General features: G+C 35.1%; 1 protein-coding gene across 1 annotated transcript in view; it reads left to right on the forward strand.

Moving 5' to 3' along the window:
- The first annotated feature begins 8,951 nt into the window (after positions 1-8,951).
- LOC124182460 (putative uncharacterized protein DDB_G0277255) overlaps positions 8,952-14,209 on the forward strand; it is a 34,274-nt gene continuing 29,016 nt past the window's right edge. The window contains exons 1-2 of the mRNA XM_046569773.1: positions 8,952-9,724; positions 11,055-11,274. Of these exons, the coding sequence (XP_046425729.1) occupies positions 11,074-11,274 (201 nt within the window). The 5' untranslated portion in view covers positions 8,952-9,724; positions 11,055-11,073. The remainder of the gene's footprint in view (positions 9,725-11,054; positions 11,275-14,209) is intronic.

Here is a 14,209-nt window from a genome sequence, read left to right on the forward strand (position 1 = left end):
CATTCTCTAATGAAAGCAGACTTGTAAAATATTGAAATTACTTGTGAAAGAAGCCTCAAAATTTGATGAAACAAATTCTAGCATTCTAGTTTTTATTCGTACTATTCCAGCGCTAGTTCAACACCATGCTATAAAAATATATTTACGTAATTGTACGCGCTTGGGCGAAATTTCTTTCAGACCACTTATCAGACTCTCCGTAAATTAAAATTCATCTTCGTGTAATAAAATCGTGCAAGGTGCATCCATTAAATACACACCGGTAATGCTGTACCTCGGCCGATCGCAGCACGCATTTATGACATAGATAAAAGGTGAGTCGTTCGTTCTCCACCCTTGCAGGTACACAAGCTCGGATATATGTTGATGGTGCCCATTTCCGTATTGCGAGCCGCATGCGAGGAGGAACAATATCCGGAATTCTTTCTTTCCTTTCCCCCGTGTTACGTTACAGCTTCGGTTAATGCATCATGCAGGATCGCATGCACACGTGTCGTAAACTTCACATGGGTGCTGCTTTACTAATGGCATCGAACACCATTTCGCAATTGTATACGAAAATCGTTTTTACCATTTAAAAAAAAACAAATAATAATTTCGCGCAAGGCTAACCAGGTCTGTGAAAAATTATACTAACAATAAAATTATTTGCACTTGTATTCATTGAATGGGTAAAAATTTTAACATCTCGAGATTATTCTAAGCTTTTATAAATTTGTCGAAATTACATAAATCCTAACGCCAAGATTTTAAATGAAAATATATATTTTTGTTCAAAGATGTGTAAGATATTTAAGCATCGCATCGATTCTGAGATGTCAAGGCTTCGCCATTTTTTAATGCAGGAAACTTTTGCTGGTGCAATTTTTTCGACCCAGTTTTTTTTTTTACATTGTATTCGATTCGTTTCATTCGATGCTAATTTATCTGTTTGAAAACAATTGGAAGTTAATAGTTATTTTCTAATCGTAACTCAAGGCAGAAGTAAATAACGTTGATGGTAAAATTCGACGTCAAATTATCTACTGTCGTTGAGAGAACAGAGGAATGACAAATTCGACAGAGTATCTTTTTAAAATAATCAAATATACTTCGTGAATCTTTTTTTTCTTTTTCCAACTATCCGATTTTCTTTAGTTTTCTCGAGTTCCAGATTTATTTACAATTTCAGAAGAATTACAATGCAATATTCGTTGTTAATTTTTTTCCCTTCTTCTCTAAAACACATTTCTTATCAACATTCTAAATATCATCGCTGACAATTTGAAACTTTACACAGGCATTTCTGCAGTCTAGGTATATTTTACCCTTGTATAATATAAACAGGTCGTGAGAGGGTTGCTTATCTTTGTTATTTTAAAGCTCTTGATAGAGCAATGCATATATAACGTGATTACATATTACTACTAAATTATACACATACATACATGTACAATCAACTGATGGGATACAAGGGAGTGTTTTGAGCTACGCGTTTCAACTGCGAGCTGTAATGTTTACTTTCTACCTCACCAAAAAATTATACATGTATATAGACTGAACCCTCAGATCACCCTTATACACATATATATTATATACACATCATTTTTTTATGCAATCTCATACGAACCTTAGTAAAGCACGATAGGTAGAATATCTGGGTAAATATTGTAACGTACACTATTTTTTATAGAACTGCAAACAAGCGAAGAAAAAAATGAAACGAAGAGAACAACGGAGAACAGAGAAAATCATTCCGGTGATGTTTGTCACAGTGCAAAGGAAGAATTATTATTTCATTATTATTAGTTTCTTCAAAAAGTCCGTTTTCGGTTTGCCTGCAAAAAGTTCGGACCCATCAAACGTTGTAAATCTGGCAAAGTTCGTCAGAAATTCGCGGACCATAGCAAAGCTATGAAATAATTGGCCAATCAGTTAACCAGCTAATTAATTAACGAATCGTTCGATGTCGTTAAAGACCGGATATTTCACGAACTTCGATTTTCCCTCCATCTCATTAACGCAGCAGATGTCGCAAATCTCAATGTTTCAAATCTCACGGTGCCGCCGAAGAACGGATGTGACGGTAATATAGGGATATGTACCGTTTTAGAAGCTTCACTTATCTTTGGCTCGTTAAATTTTTGAAATACATTCCGACGCCCATCCGGTCGTTGCCTGATCTACGTGTATTAAGTATTATGGAAAAATATGGAAACCATCGTGCGTATAACTGAAAAAGAAACCAAAACTTGTTTTCCATAGAACCACATAACATAAGAATATTAATACATCGGTGAGCGAAATCAGGATGGTATTTATATATGCGAGTGAAAAGACACGCAAGAAACTAAAAAAGATGTTGAACGTGAATCCCAGTTTATAGGGAAAAATTAATGAAAAATTGGAAACCTCTAAAAGCTGAAAATAAGGTGCACATTGAACTACGTTCATGCGGAATTCATAGCATAGAATTTAACGACAAGAGGGTCATTATACGTGTGCAAGGATTTATAAAACGAGGGGATGCATCACAGGCGAGACAAGATCATTGAACGACTTAATGCACGCTGCTGCATCACTGAGATCGTGGAAGGAAGACCGTGAAACATTCATCAGGCCGTGTGCAATTCTCGTGTATAATCGTACACTCGATGAGGTTTTTAATTCTTTTCGATTCAAATCATGTGACGTAGAATTATTTTTTATAACAAGTTGTAGTAATTGCGTATACCGAACGAATTGTAATTATTTGCAGAATAAATTTCGGCTAGAACAAGGAATGGTAAATTGTCCGATTAATTCCAAATTTTTATAAACCAACGAAACGAATACATATTTCTTATTAACTTTTTATAATTTCTGTTCATTATTAAATAATTTTCACGTAATATTTTTTTTCTTTTTTTTTCTGTGTAAAATCTGTAGAAATGCAACGTGATCGTGCTAAGAAATGAATTTGCTGAAAAATGTAATCATACGTCATCTGACGATCCAAAACTCTTCATCGCAAAATAAATTTCAACATGTAGAATAATTTCGTCGGCATATGGTTTTTGAGCGACGACATTTTGCTCGACGCAAGATCGAAGCTCCATTCTCCTTCCAATTTATAGGTCAATACCGTAGCAGTTGCGTAATTATCAACATCGTTGAGTGTACCATGCTGCGCAGAAACGTGTGGATTATCCTCGAGTGACCGAGGCGGTACCGTTTGCTTCATGTATTTGGTTTTTTCCATGTCTCAATTACACTTTTTCCTCACATACGTACGGAGTTGCTTAATTGTGTATTTTACGTTGCAGATCGCCGACTCAATCTCTTAAAAATATATGATATATATATATATATATATATATATGTATATGTGTGTATATTCTCGTAGGAAGAAAACTTACGTGAATCAAGAAAGTTCTATAATTTTTTTCAATTATTCAACGATACATGAACATATTTTTTGCAAGTTCAACGCTTTTCACATCTGCACAATTATTGATAAAAATACTGAACAGTCAATTTGACTACAAAGAATAGTTGAATCCATCACTGAAGCCACTAATTAACCATTAATTTTACGTACAATCATATTTTCCCGTCGAAATTTCGAGTTTGAGGTTCAGCATACGGACTGTACGAATAGTCGAATTCAGCCATTAAATTAAACTATGTCGGAATAGTTGTGCATGCGTAGGTACATGTAAAGAAACTAATTCATTGTGCTGTAAACTATTCAACCGATGCTTGGTCATTCTACGTATTTTGCAGCTAAAATTAGTTGCTGCGACTATTATTTCTTGTAATTTTAACGTTAGTGTAATTCAGGACTTTTAAATATCACTTTACATAGTAAATAACTGAAAAATAGTTTTTGCAATTAGATTTTTCTTCCATTTCAGTTTTGAAGTTCATTTCTTTTTAATACCACCCCCCTGAAAATAGTTGCTGAAACTATAATATTGTCCTAGTTTGGCTTTGACATTTAAATACCTTTCAATTTCTCTGCACAGTTTGTGGTTGAAAATAGTTGTTAAAACTATAATTCTTTCCCAGCGTGTCTGTGTTATCCGTTTGGGCTTATTTCACGGTCCTCGTAGGTCCGGGTCCCGGGTTTCTGCTGCTGTTGCACTTGCCTGTATACAAGGTATATAATATAATATAATAGTATAGTTAGCTATAGTACGACCGGAGCCGTGGTTCACAGTGTTCGAGCGTCACATGGCCAGGGACATTCTGGAAACTCCGCCGTGTCGTTGGGGAGGGGGAACGGGACCGGGGGAGGACAGGCATTGCAGGATCTGTGGGAACGTAATGCAATACCATGGGATCGCCTGGATGCATGGACCGCCTGGATTGCGCCGCGCGTTTCGTCGCCACCCACCCCTGCACATGCACAATGTATAGCCGGAGAGCCAAACTCGAGCATTGCCATCCCCCGATCCCTTTCAAAGTCTTCATAATCCGCGGGTCTCCTGGTAAATCGCACTTCTTCCTCTGACAGCCTTTAAGAGGATGCTACGGTCTGTATTTACCGACCGAGTAAATCGTCACTATTTTTCACTATTTTCAAAGCTTGCGTGTCACTGACAACATGCACAATGTATAGTTGGAGGACCAAACCGCGGATCTCCTGGCAAATCGCACTTCTTCCTCTGACAGCGTCTAAGAAAATGCTACGGTCTGTATTTACCGACCGAGTAAATCGTCACTATTTTTCACTATTTTCAAAGCTTGCGTGTCACTGACAACATGCACAATGTATAGTTGGAGGACCAAACCGCGGATCTCCTGGCAAATCGCACTTCTTCCTCTGACAGCGTCTAAGAAAATGCTACGGTCTGTATTTACCGACCGAGTAAATCGTCACTATTTTTCACTATTTTCAAAGCTTGCGTGTCACTGACAACATGCACAATGTATAGTTGGAGGACCAAACCGCGGATCTCCTGGCAAATCGCACTTCCTCCTCTGACAGCCTGTAAGAAAATACTACGGTCTGTATTTACCGACCGAGTAAATCGTCACTATTTTTCACTATTTTCAAAGCTTGCGTGTCACCGACAACATGCGGAATGTATAGTTGAAGGACCAAACCGCGGGTCTCCTGGTAAATCGCACTTCTTCCTCTGACAGCCTTTAAGAGGATGATACGGTCTGTATTTACCGACCGAGTAAATCGTCACTATTTTTCACTATTTTCAAAGCTTGCGTGTCACTGACAACATGCACAATGTATAGTTGGAGGACCAAACCGCGGATCTCCTGGTAAATCGCACTTCTTCCTCTGACAGCCTCTAAGAAAATGCTACGGTCTGTATTTACCGACCGAGTAAATCGTCACTATTTTTCACTATTTTCAAAGCTTGCGTGTCACCGACAACATGCACAATGTATAGTTGGAGGACCAAACCGCGGGTCTCCTGGTAAATCGCACTTCTTCCTCTGACAACCTTTAAGAGGATGCTACGGTCTGTATTTATCGACGGAGTAAAACGTCACTATTTTTTATTATTTACAAAGCTTGCGTGTCAACGGAAGCCGCAGTCAGCGCAATTTTATATTCAGTGCCTGACAAGTATATTATGCCGAAAAACTTGTTTTTGTTTCAGGTTAGAACAAGGCAAGGAAACTTATTCTTGTGATAAGTGGTAATTCAATTATAGGAATATATATTTCTCGGCATCAACGTTGTTGCGTAAACAAAAAATACGCACGAAATACGATATTTTCACGTTAGTGATGCGTAGGCTTTGAGAATAGTCAGAAATAGTGATATTTTACTCGGTCGGTAAGGACTGACTACTGCATCGTACTAAGAAGGTTGACTGGCCAAAAATCGATACTTTTCGTAAATATTACTATGCGGGTCCTGCATCGATTATTAATCAAATTACTACATATCTGAAAACTATGCGAAGACCGCCTTAAAATTACAAAAATATAAAATACTGGAATTACAATAAAGAAAAGCTGAGATTTCGATGTTTTGATTGACGTCGCTTGAAAAAATATTGCGTGAAAACCAAATAGATTCGTTCAATTTTATTTTACGTTAACACATTCTGTTCGGAAGACTATTTATTACAAGCTTATCAGAAAATTTTTTAAACAATGTTGCACCGACCACCTATGTTAACTGTGACGAACAAATTGTAATATCAAATTGAATACCGAAATAATAGAAAATCTTTTGCGGTGAATACGTGGCAAAAAGTCTTCTGAGTAAAATGAGCCATTCTACAACGAAACCGAACGAATCTATTGGATTTTCTACATTTTTGAAGTGATTCGAACTGTTGTATCGATATATCCAAACTTATCTTTACTATATAACTATAGTATTTTCTATTTTGTAGCTACGTGAATGAATAGAATTTTAACCGATTTCGAAGTTGTTACTCGAGTTAATGCATAGAATGCCTCATATATGCGTGATGCTGCAGACGCACAGGTGTGTTATGGAGAGATTGAAACAGAGCGAGAGAGAGGAGAAAGACTTACTGCAGAGATTCATGCAGAGTAGAAGACAAAGGGATTCTTTGTTACGCGTATATAAATTAAACTTAGTGTACATTACAGATACGCGCTTGTATTCTGTGTATGTGCGAGTGTATTTATACGTGTGTAGAATCAACCACCGTATATCCGACTGCAGCAACGGTAGTGGAAAAGAAAAAAAGAATCGAGAAAGTCAGAAAGAGGCGAATGGCGGCAGAAAAAAAAAAAAAAAAAACCAATTAAACGAAACGAAATGTTTGTAAGTTTGCAAAACAATATTACATAAATTATCTTGTCTCATGATATATGGAATTGAAGACGGATGACAACAACGGCTTGAAATTATTTCGAAATACCTACCGCAAAGCTATTGTAAGGAAATTGTTTGCAATCTATATACATACACACAATTCTTCAAATCGTTTTGTGCAAGATTAATAGGAATGTGTTGTGTGATCGACGAGTGAAATTTAAACCTGTGTTATAATTGAATCCAAAGTAAGATACGTACCTCATTGATTTACTTTTATAACAGTTCGATGAAATTTGAAATATAGATACTAATTATATTGGTTTGGTTACGACTTGCCGAGGTCCGATCTAACTTGATCTAAATTAAATCTATTTACCGTGTACTATTTTTTCTTGCTATGTTATCAAACTATGTCGAAAAGCATAACGATATTTAATTCGATTCAACTTGGATTTGGCAAATCCAATTCATTCAAAACTAACCTATCATAACCTAACCCAATTATAAGCGAATAACTTATCAAAAATAATTAACTATATTTTGCGAGGTTTGACAACCTAATCCAACCTATCGTTACAAATTTTATTGATTTAGCTGAGGTTTTTAGAAATATACCCTAACCTAATCCGGGGTAAACAATCGACTACAAATGTATATTTTCCGGCCTGTGAATTCGAAAAAACTTGAGCAATTCCAACTGAAATTGAACGAATATTAACATATTTAATTAATTCTATGCTAAATTTGGGTCAGGTTAGGATGTACAAAATCTATTCGGCTGTTTACATGGACATATTTAGGACAATATGGCGTCTCGAGTAACCGACAGCTGATCGATAGAGTTAAATTTTTCGAATAAGAAGGCACAGAAACTATCGCGGTAGCTGATCGACCTTCATTTTGCTACTTCAAGTCGACGTAGATTAACATATGCAATGAAAAACCGTTATTACAAACAGATGAGATACGATAAAGATAGATAAATTCAATGAACTCATGAAAGTGGTTTTTGCCATGATCCAGAAATATTTTTTAGGTTATTTTTCAACTTTGAATTTGGGGCATCAATGTGAGAAAAATGGAATCGTATAATTTCTTACGGAAGAATGACTCGAGGAAAGTATAGGAAAGGAATCTTCTCGACGACATTTTCTAATTCATGTGCGTGGCATGTGGGAGAAAGAAGAAAAAGAGATAGAAAAAATGAAGAAACGAAATACGTGCTACCTGTGCAACCTGCCCATTGCAATGACGGACGACGGAGTCCTTCGGGGGAGGATGTTCTCCCATAAGTATAATCCAGCTGTCGTGGGAATCGGGATGCTGACTCCCTCGCTAGCTCGCACAATCTCACTTCCTTCTTTTGTGCAGTATAATTATTTTACTTTCGCTATTGTCTTTATATAATATATGAAAACAGCAACGGCAACACGATTACCAGCAGTATAAGCAGAAACTTCGTATGGTACAGATTATTTTTCAGTTCTTTTTTTTCCTTTCTCTTCAAGATACAACGCATAAATAAATAACGACAACAACAATACCACAGTAAAAAACAAACTTTTCACTCAATTACAATTCGGGGTAAAAAAAAAATATCAATATTTGTCTATAATTCGATCATGCCAAACTTTCGACTGGAATATTCATTTGGAAAAAAATAAAAGAAAAAAAGAACACTACCTAGGAAAGAAAAGAAAAACATTATACAACGTCGTATGTATAAAAATAATTCGACGTTCTCATAGTGCGGTAAAACGAATCGAAATTGTCAAAAATAATATTCGAATAATTATCGAACGTGTAAGTCGAAACCAATTTTGTTTCGAGAAAAAGCAGAGAAAAAAAAAAACAACACTACTAAAATCAAACTTGTCCGTTTTTCCCAATATTGTACAACTCCAAAGGAGCACGAGGTGAAGTTTTTCCACTTTACGTTTCGTTGGCGATTCTGGATTAAATTCTGGGGAATTTCGTCCGCCCGTATAAAAACTAAAATCCCTAGAATTTAGTCCGAAGCGCAATTCATAATATTATTGCACCGATCGACACGCGTGATGACGGATGTACCAATCGGACTCACACACAATCGCATTCCGCGATTACTACGTACCGTAGAAGCCACGCGTGTAGTTTAGAGCTTGGAAGAGGGGGAAGTAGAGGAGAGGGAACGGAAGGTCGTCGTGTATCCTACTCACAAACTGAAATATACGCGCCATCCGGCCGCCGCTCAGTTGTAGCGAAGCGTTTGCAGCGAAAGGGTCTCGAAACTCGGTGTAAAACATTGTTCTTTTATTTTTCCTCTTTCAAATTCGAACGACAACGAGTTAACAATTTAACAATTAATAAACTACAACAACAAAATACGACGTAATTACGTATTCGAAAATTACGTATTATGCATAATTTGTGAATGAATTTTTCAAACGATTAATTAAAAAAACTGTAAAAATCTTCGTAATCGAAGAAAAAAAAAACTGATCGTACATATTTTTTTTCGACAAATTGGTACAGTTTTCCATCTTCTTCTTACGTAAAATTATCGCAGAAGACACTGAAGTGAAATTGACGTGACACTTGTTACTTGATCGTTTGTCAATTTTTCATAATTCTGTGCTCTATAAAAAATTTAAATATCTACCGTACGTTATACAGTTGCAATAATCTGTAAGCTGGTGTATATTGTACACCGGGGGTATAATAAACGTGTGAATTCTTTGTAATGATTAATGTATATGTACACACAGTGTTTGCCGGTATATAATCAGACAAATAACTAAATGTACATTTCTCCAAAGTAATTGTTCCGATACACATATACATCCGTATATACATATAATACACTTGGTGCATGTGCAGTTTTGTGTGTGTGCTTTAGTGTATGTGCTTCTCTCTCTCTCTGTGTTGGTTGCATGTTTAAAACAAGATTTGTAAACATGTTCAATTCCACCACCCGTTAAATCGTTGGATTAAAATCTTCGATTGAATTGGAGCAAAGTGAGTATCAGCTGATCTATGAATTGTGATATATGTACACGCCAAAATTTTAGGTGAAAACAAAACTATCGACAATTGTAAATTGTAATCGGTGATTTCGTTTTGCTTATTTTTTATTTATTTATTTATTTTTTTTCCTTCACTGTGCACGTTTTTTTATGGCATTAGTTTTAATTCACAGACGTTTGTTGTTTACTGTTCAAGCTGCGGAATATATACGATATCGAATAGCTAAATTTCAAAAAACAAACGATTTGTTCTGAAAACTGTGAAAACAAAAACTACATTCAAAAGCTGAAAAATCGCACTAAAGCTACTTATAAATACAAATGGTTTCAACGCAAATGACGAAATTACAAAAACTCCGAACAATATGACAATCGATGGGGAAGTTTTCTAATTTAATATGGGTAGGAAAGCAAGTTAGGTATCCGGAAAGTTTTCCCGAGTTCAGATATGTACAAGTGTATGTACACATATTTAAAATACATTTAAAATACATTATTTTACACTTAAAATTTTTCGTATCATGTAATATTTATAGAACGTGTTTCAGGTAAACGCGGGAAATACCGCTGAAACTCTTGAGAAACATTGATGTTTCCTTCAATATATCATTCCGTTCTAGAATTGTTTTGCGACATTTATTTTTCTAATTACAATTTATAAATATGATAGAAATTAGGTAAACGAAGCCCTTGCGAAAACTACACTTTTATCGATCATTCGGGTTCTCATTTTTACGATCATTCCATTTTCTTCGATACCCTTTACTTAAATTTTGCAAATTAGGTCTTACTTCTTAGGTTTAGTCTTCAAATTATTCGATAATTTTTACATTTGTTCGATGGAAATCATTTCTTGTCGCGAATATAGTATTACAATTATATTCCAATTACACAACGATCATGCGCAAACAAGCATGATAATTCCGACGGTGTAAAATTATTTTTCTATACCTTCATTATTTTTTATTTTTTCATACTCAAAATTCAAAATTGTTTTTTCCCCCTTGTTCTGACTCTACAATTCAATGAAACAAACATTCAATGGGGAGAATTTCGAAAGTTTAATGTCACGATGCATTTTTTAATCAGTATTTCTTACCGATACGGTAATGCCGAAAATCTTTTTTTATCGCCTTAATTTTTTTCAAAAATCTTTAACAACAATTACGGTATTACAAAATATGATTATTATCGGTGTGGTTATCGTTATTTATAAAATAAACTTTTTAGTACTCGCATTTAGATATTAATTTTGCGAATCTACTTTCACACCCTTTTGTCTTTCCATACCCTTACCACGATGAATTTGTTATTGTTTTCAGGAGATCGGCGGAGCGAAGGATGCTCAAGCACGTTTCAGTTTCGCCGTGGCGGGGAAGGGCGGACAGCGTTAGTCTAGCATCCAGCAGTGCTAGTAGCTGCGGAAGCGGAAGTCCGACCCCCGCACACACACCGCCACCCTCGAGAGCTTCGTCATGCGCGTCACTCGCACCCCTAAATTCTCTGTCGAGTTTTTCACCCGCCGACACTAATCCGCAACAGGTGAGTTAATTGATTAACGTTAACTTGTTACTGCTTATTACGTGTAATCGTTAGAGTCATTTTTTGCTGCAGTTGATCGAACTGTAGTACCGGTGTTTTCGCGCCTTACCTTTTTGTTCATTCTTGTTCTGCTTATTTCTTTTATCGTGAATTGCATTTTCCGGGAGATATTAAAAAATACATACCGGCATAACGCGATGATGGAAAAAAAAAATACCACTCAAATTACTAATACTAAAAGAAAACTTTTTTATTGATACTAAATGTTGTAAATTTCACCTATTAAATAAAATGACAAATATCAAATTTTTACAAAAATACTAAACGAAATACTCGTAGCAAAAACCAAAATCTGCTGTATACTAAGTTTTTTTTTTTGTTTATTCTTGTTCGGCTTGTTTCTTCTATCAAGAATTGCGTTCTATAGCATTTTACGCGAGAGATTAAAAAATACCGGCACAACACGGCGATGGAAAAAGAAAATACCAGTCAAATTACTAATACTAAAAGAAAACTTTTTGATTGATACTAAATGTTGTAAATTTCACTTGTCGGACGAAATAAAAAATGTCAAACTTTTACAAAAATACCAAATGAAATACCTACTTGTAGCAAAAACGAAAATCTGTTCTATACTAAGTACATATTACGTGTTTCATGACGAAAGGTACTGTAACGTGTTTTTCAAGAAAAATTAGGAAATACCGGTACAAATATCAAAAGACAAAACTTTGATTGATACTAGATATTGCACATATTGCTTATCGAATAAAATAAAAACGGTTAAATTTCACAAAATTCTTAACGAAAATACTGATACCGATAATCAAAATTATCACAATACTAAGCGAAACCTACAAACTACGATCTTCTAACAAAATAATAATACAAAAAAAAAATATATATATATATGTATATATATATATCGATGGACACAGCAGTATTCGTAAAACAATTATACAGTTGTTGAAAAGTATTCGAAAATACTTATTCTGCCTAATTATACTAAGCAGTTGAATACACTTGATGAAAAACAAAATGAATGCACCAGAAAGTGACAAAAAATTATTAACGAAAATACTAAAAATACTAAAAACTGAAATACCAAATAATCAATTGTGCTGACTTAGATAATACCAATTAACAAAATGCGCTCAAGTGTTTAATAATGGAGAGAATATATGTATATATTTATATATATATATATATTTATATAAATACGTGGAGTATTATACGAGTATTATACACCCTTAACCAGCCACTCGATTTGTTCCTTGCCTTTGCTTCGATTATTTTTTCCTTCTCTCCAACACTCCGAATAACACAAGCGGTGGGAAACTCGTTTTCTAAGGACGTCGCATAAGCTGCACATTGCAGTCGACTGCACTACGACAGCTATACAATACCAATATACATAGGCACATGAGCTTCTGATAAAAAAATTACCCTCCATCTATCACTTTCTCTCTCCCTCTCGCACGCTCTTTCACTCTCTCCCTTTCTCCCGGTATCCTTTCCGTTATAAGCTGCATTTTTCATTCCTTTGACGCATATATACATGCAAATTGGTTGTACGTTTCATGATAATATACGCACTCGAATATATGTGTATTATTTTCAAAGGGTGACGTACTGCAATTAGAAACGTGGGAATCTTCATATTTTATACACCTATCCGTCCATCTACGATATCCGCGTATGTATATATATATATATGTGTGTGTAATTTCGAGTGTATGCATACACGAATGCGTTATACGAGTTCGTGGAAATTTTAATGCTCTCGAAACAAAGACAAATTTAATTATCATACGTGTATCCGTAATTAAATTTTGTGTTAACTTGCGATGACTCTACAGTCGACAATGTTTGAATTATGTCATGATTCACCCCGTTCTGTTGTATCTGAATACCTTGTGTTTGTGTGAATACTTTCAGTGCTGATTTACGTTAAATGCGTTACATTTCTAGAGAATTAATGAAATTTGAGAGGTGTTAAACTTGATTCCATATTTAACGTATTTTTCGTACTCAATTCAACATTCGCAGAATTCAATTTTCACCGTATGAGAAAAATCCCATGTTATAGTAACACAAATTTAACATTTGTAGTGCAAGTAATAAAGTTGACTTGTTAAAAAAAATATATTATATATAATTTCGGCGATGCAAGAATAATATTGCGGTGTTGAATACGTCGAAACTTCAGTTTTTGTTCTCGATATTGATAATCATTCGAGAAATATCGATGATCAGTCATTTTATTTGTTTACTTTTCTTTTATATTGTTTCTATAGTTCGAATATTGCTGGAAGCTGTTCGAATTTGTTTTTGTGCGTCGCAAAGATTCGATTATCAAGTCCGTTTTTCACTATTACTTGCTCGATGCTAACGATCGCGGAGATTTTTTGGAACGTGTGAATTAGAACGATGTATTTTATTAATTCGATACTTTGACTTTCACAAATTCAAAGATCAAACCTTCACGTGAAACGGATTTAACGAGAAATCTATCTCATCATCAAAATAAATAAATAAAAATTGAACAAGAATATGGGATCAGTATCGATTAATCGAAAATTATCTGAAAAAAATACATCAGCATTTAATTGTTGAACTCTGTTTTTACTCGTGCGTTTTAGACGTGTATCCAAGGCTTCAACCGCAGTTGCAGACTAGACGCTTTACGTATGTATACGTATAGATAGATATCATGATGTACATTGTACATTAGTTTTATAAACTTTGGCGCCGAGACTAACTCGTAATAGCTCTTAAATTTTAACGACCAATTGCTCTCACTCTTTCTTTCATCCTCAAACGGCGCTGCAACAACAAGCTTCGATGGCTATACAATAGTTGTTTAATTTGTCCCCAACAATTTTTCGACACCGTACTTTAGATAGGTACACAGTAGATACTGATTTTCGTGTAA

Source organism: Neodiprion fabricii, chromosome 5 (genome assembly GCF_021155785.1).
Source record: "Neodiprion fabricii isolate iyNeoFabr1 chromosome 5, iyNeoFabr1.1, whole genome shotgun sequence".
In the NCBI taxonomy this organism is placed as follows: domain Eukaryota; kingdom Metazoa; phylum Arthropoda; class Insecta; order Hymenoptera; family Diprionidae; genus Neodiprion; species Neodiprion fabricii.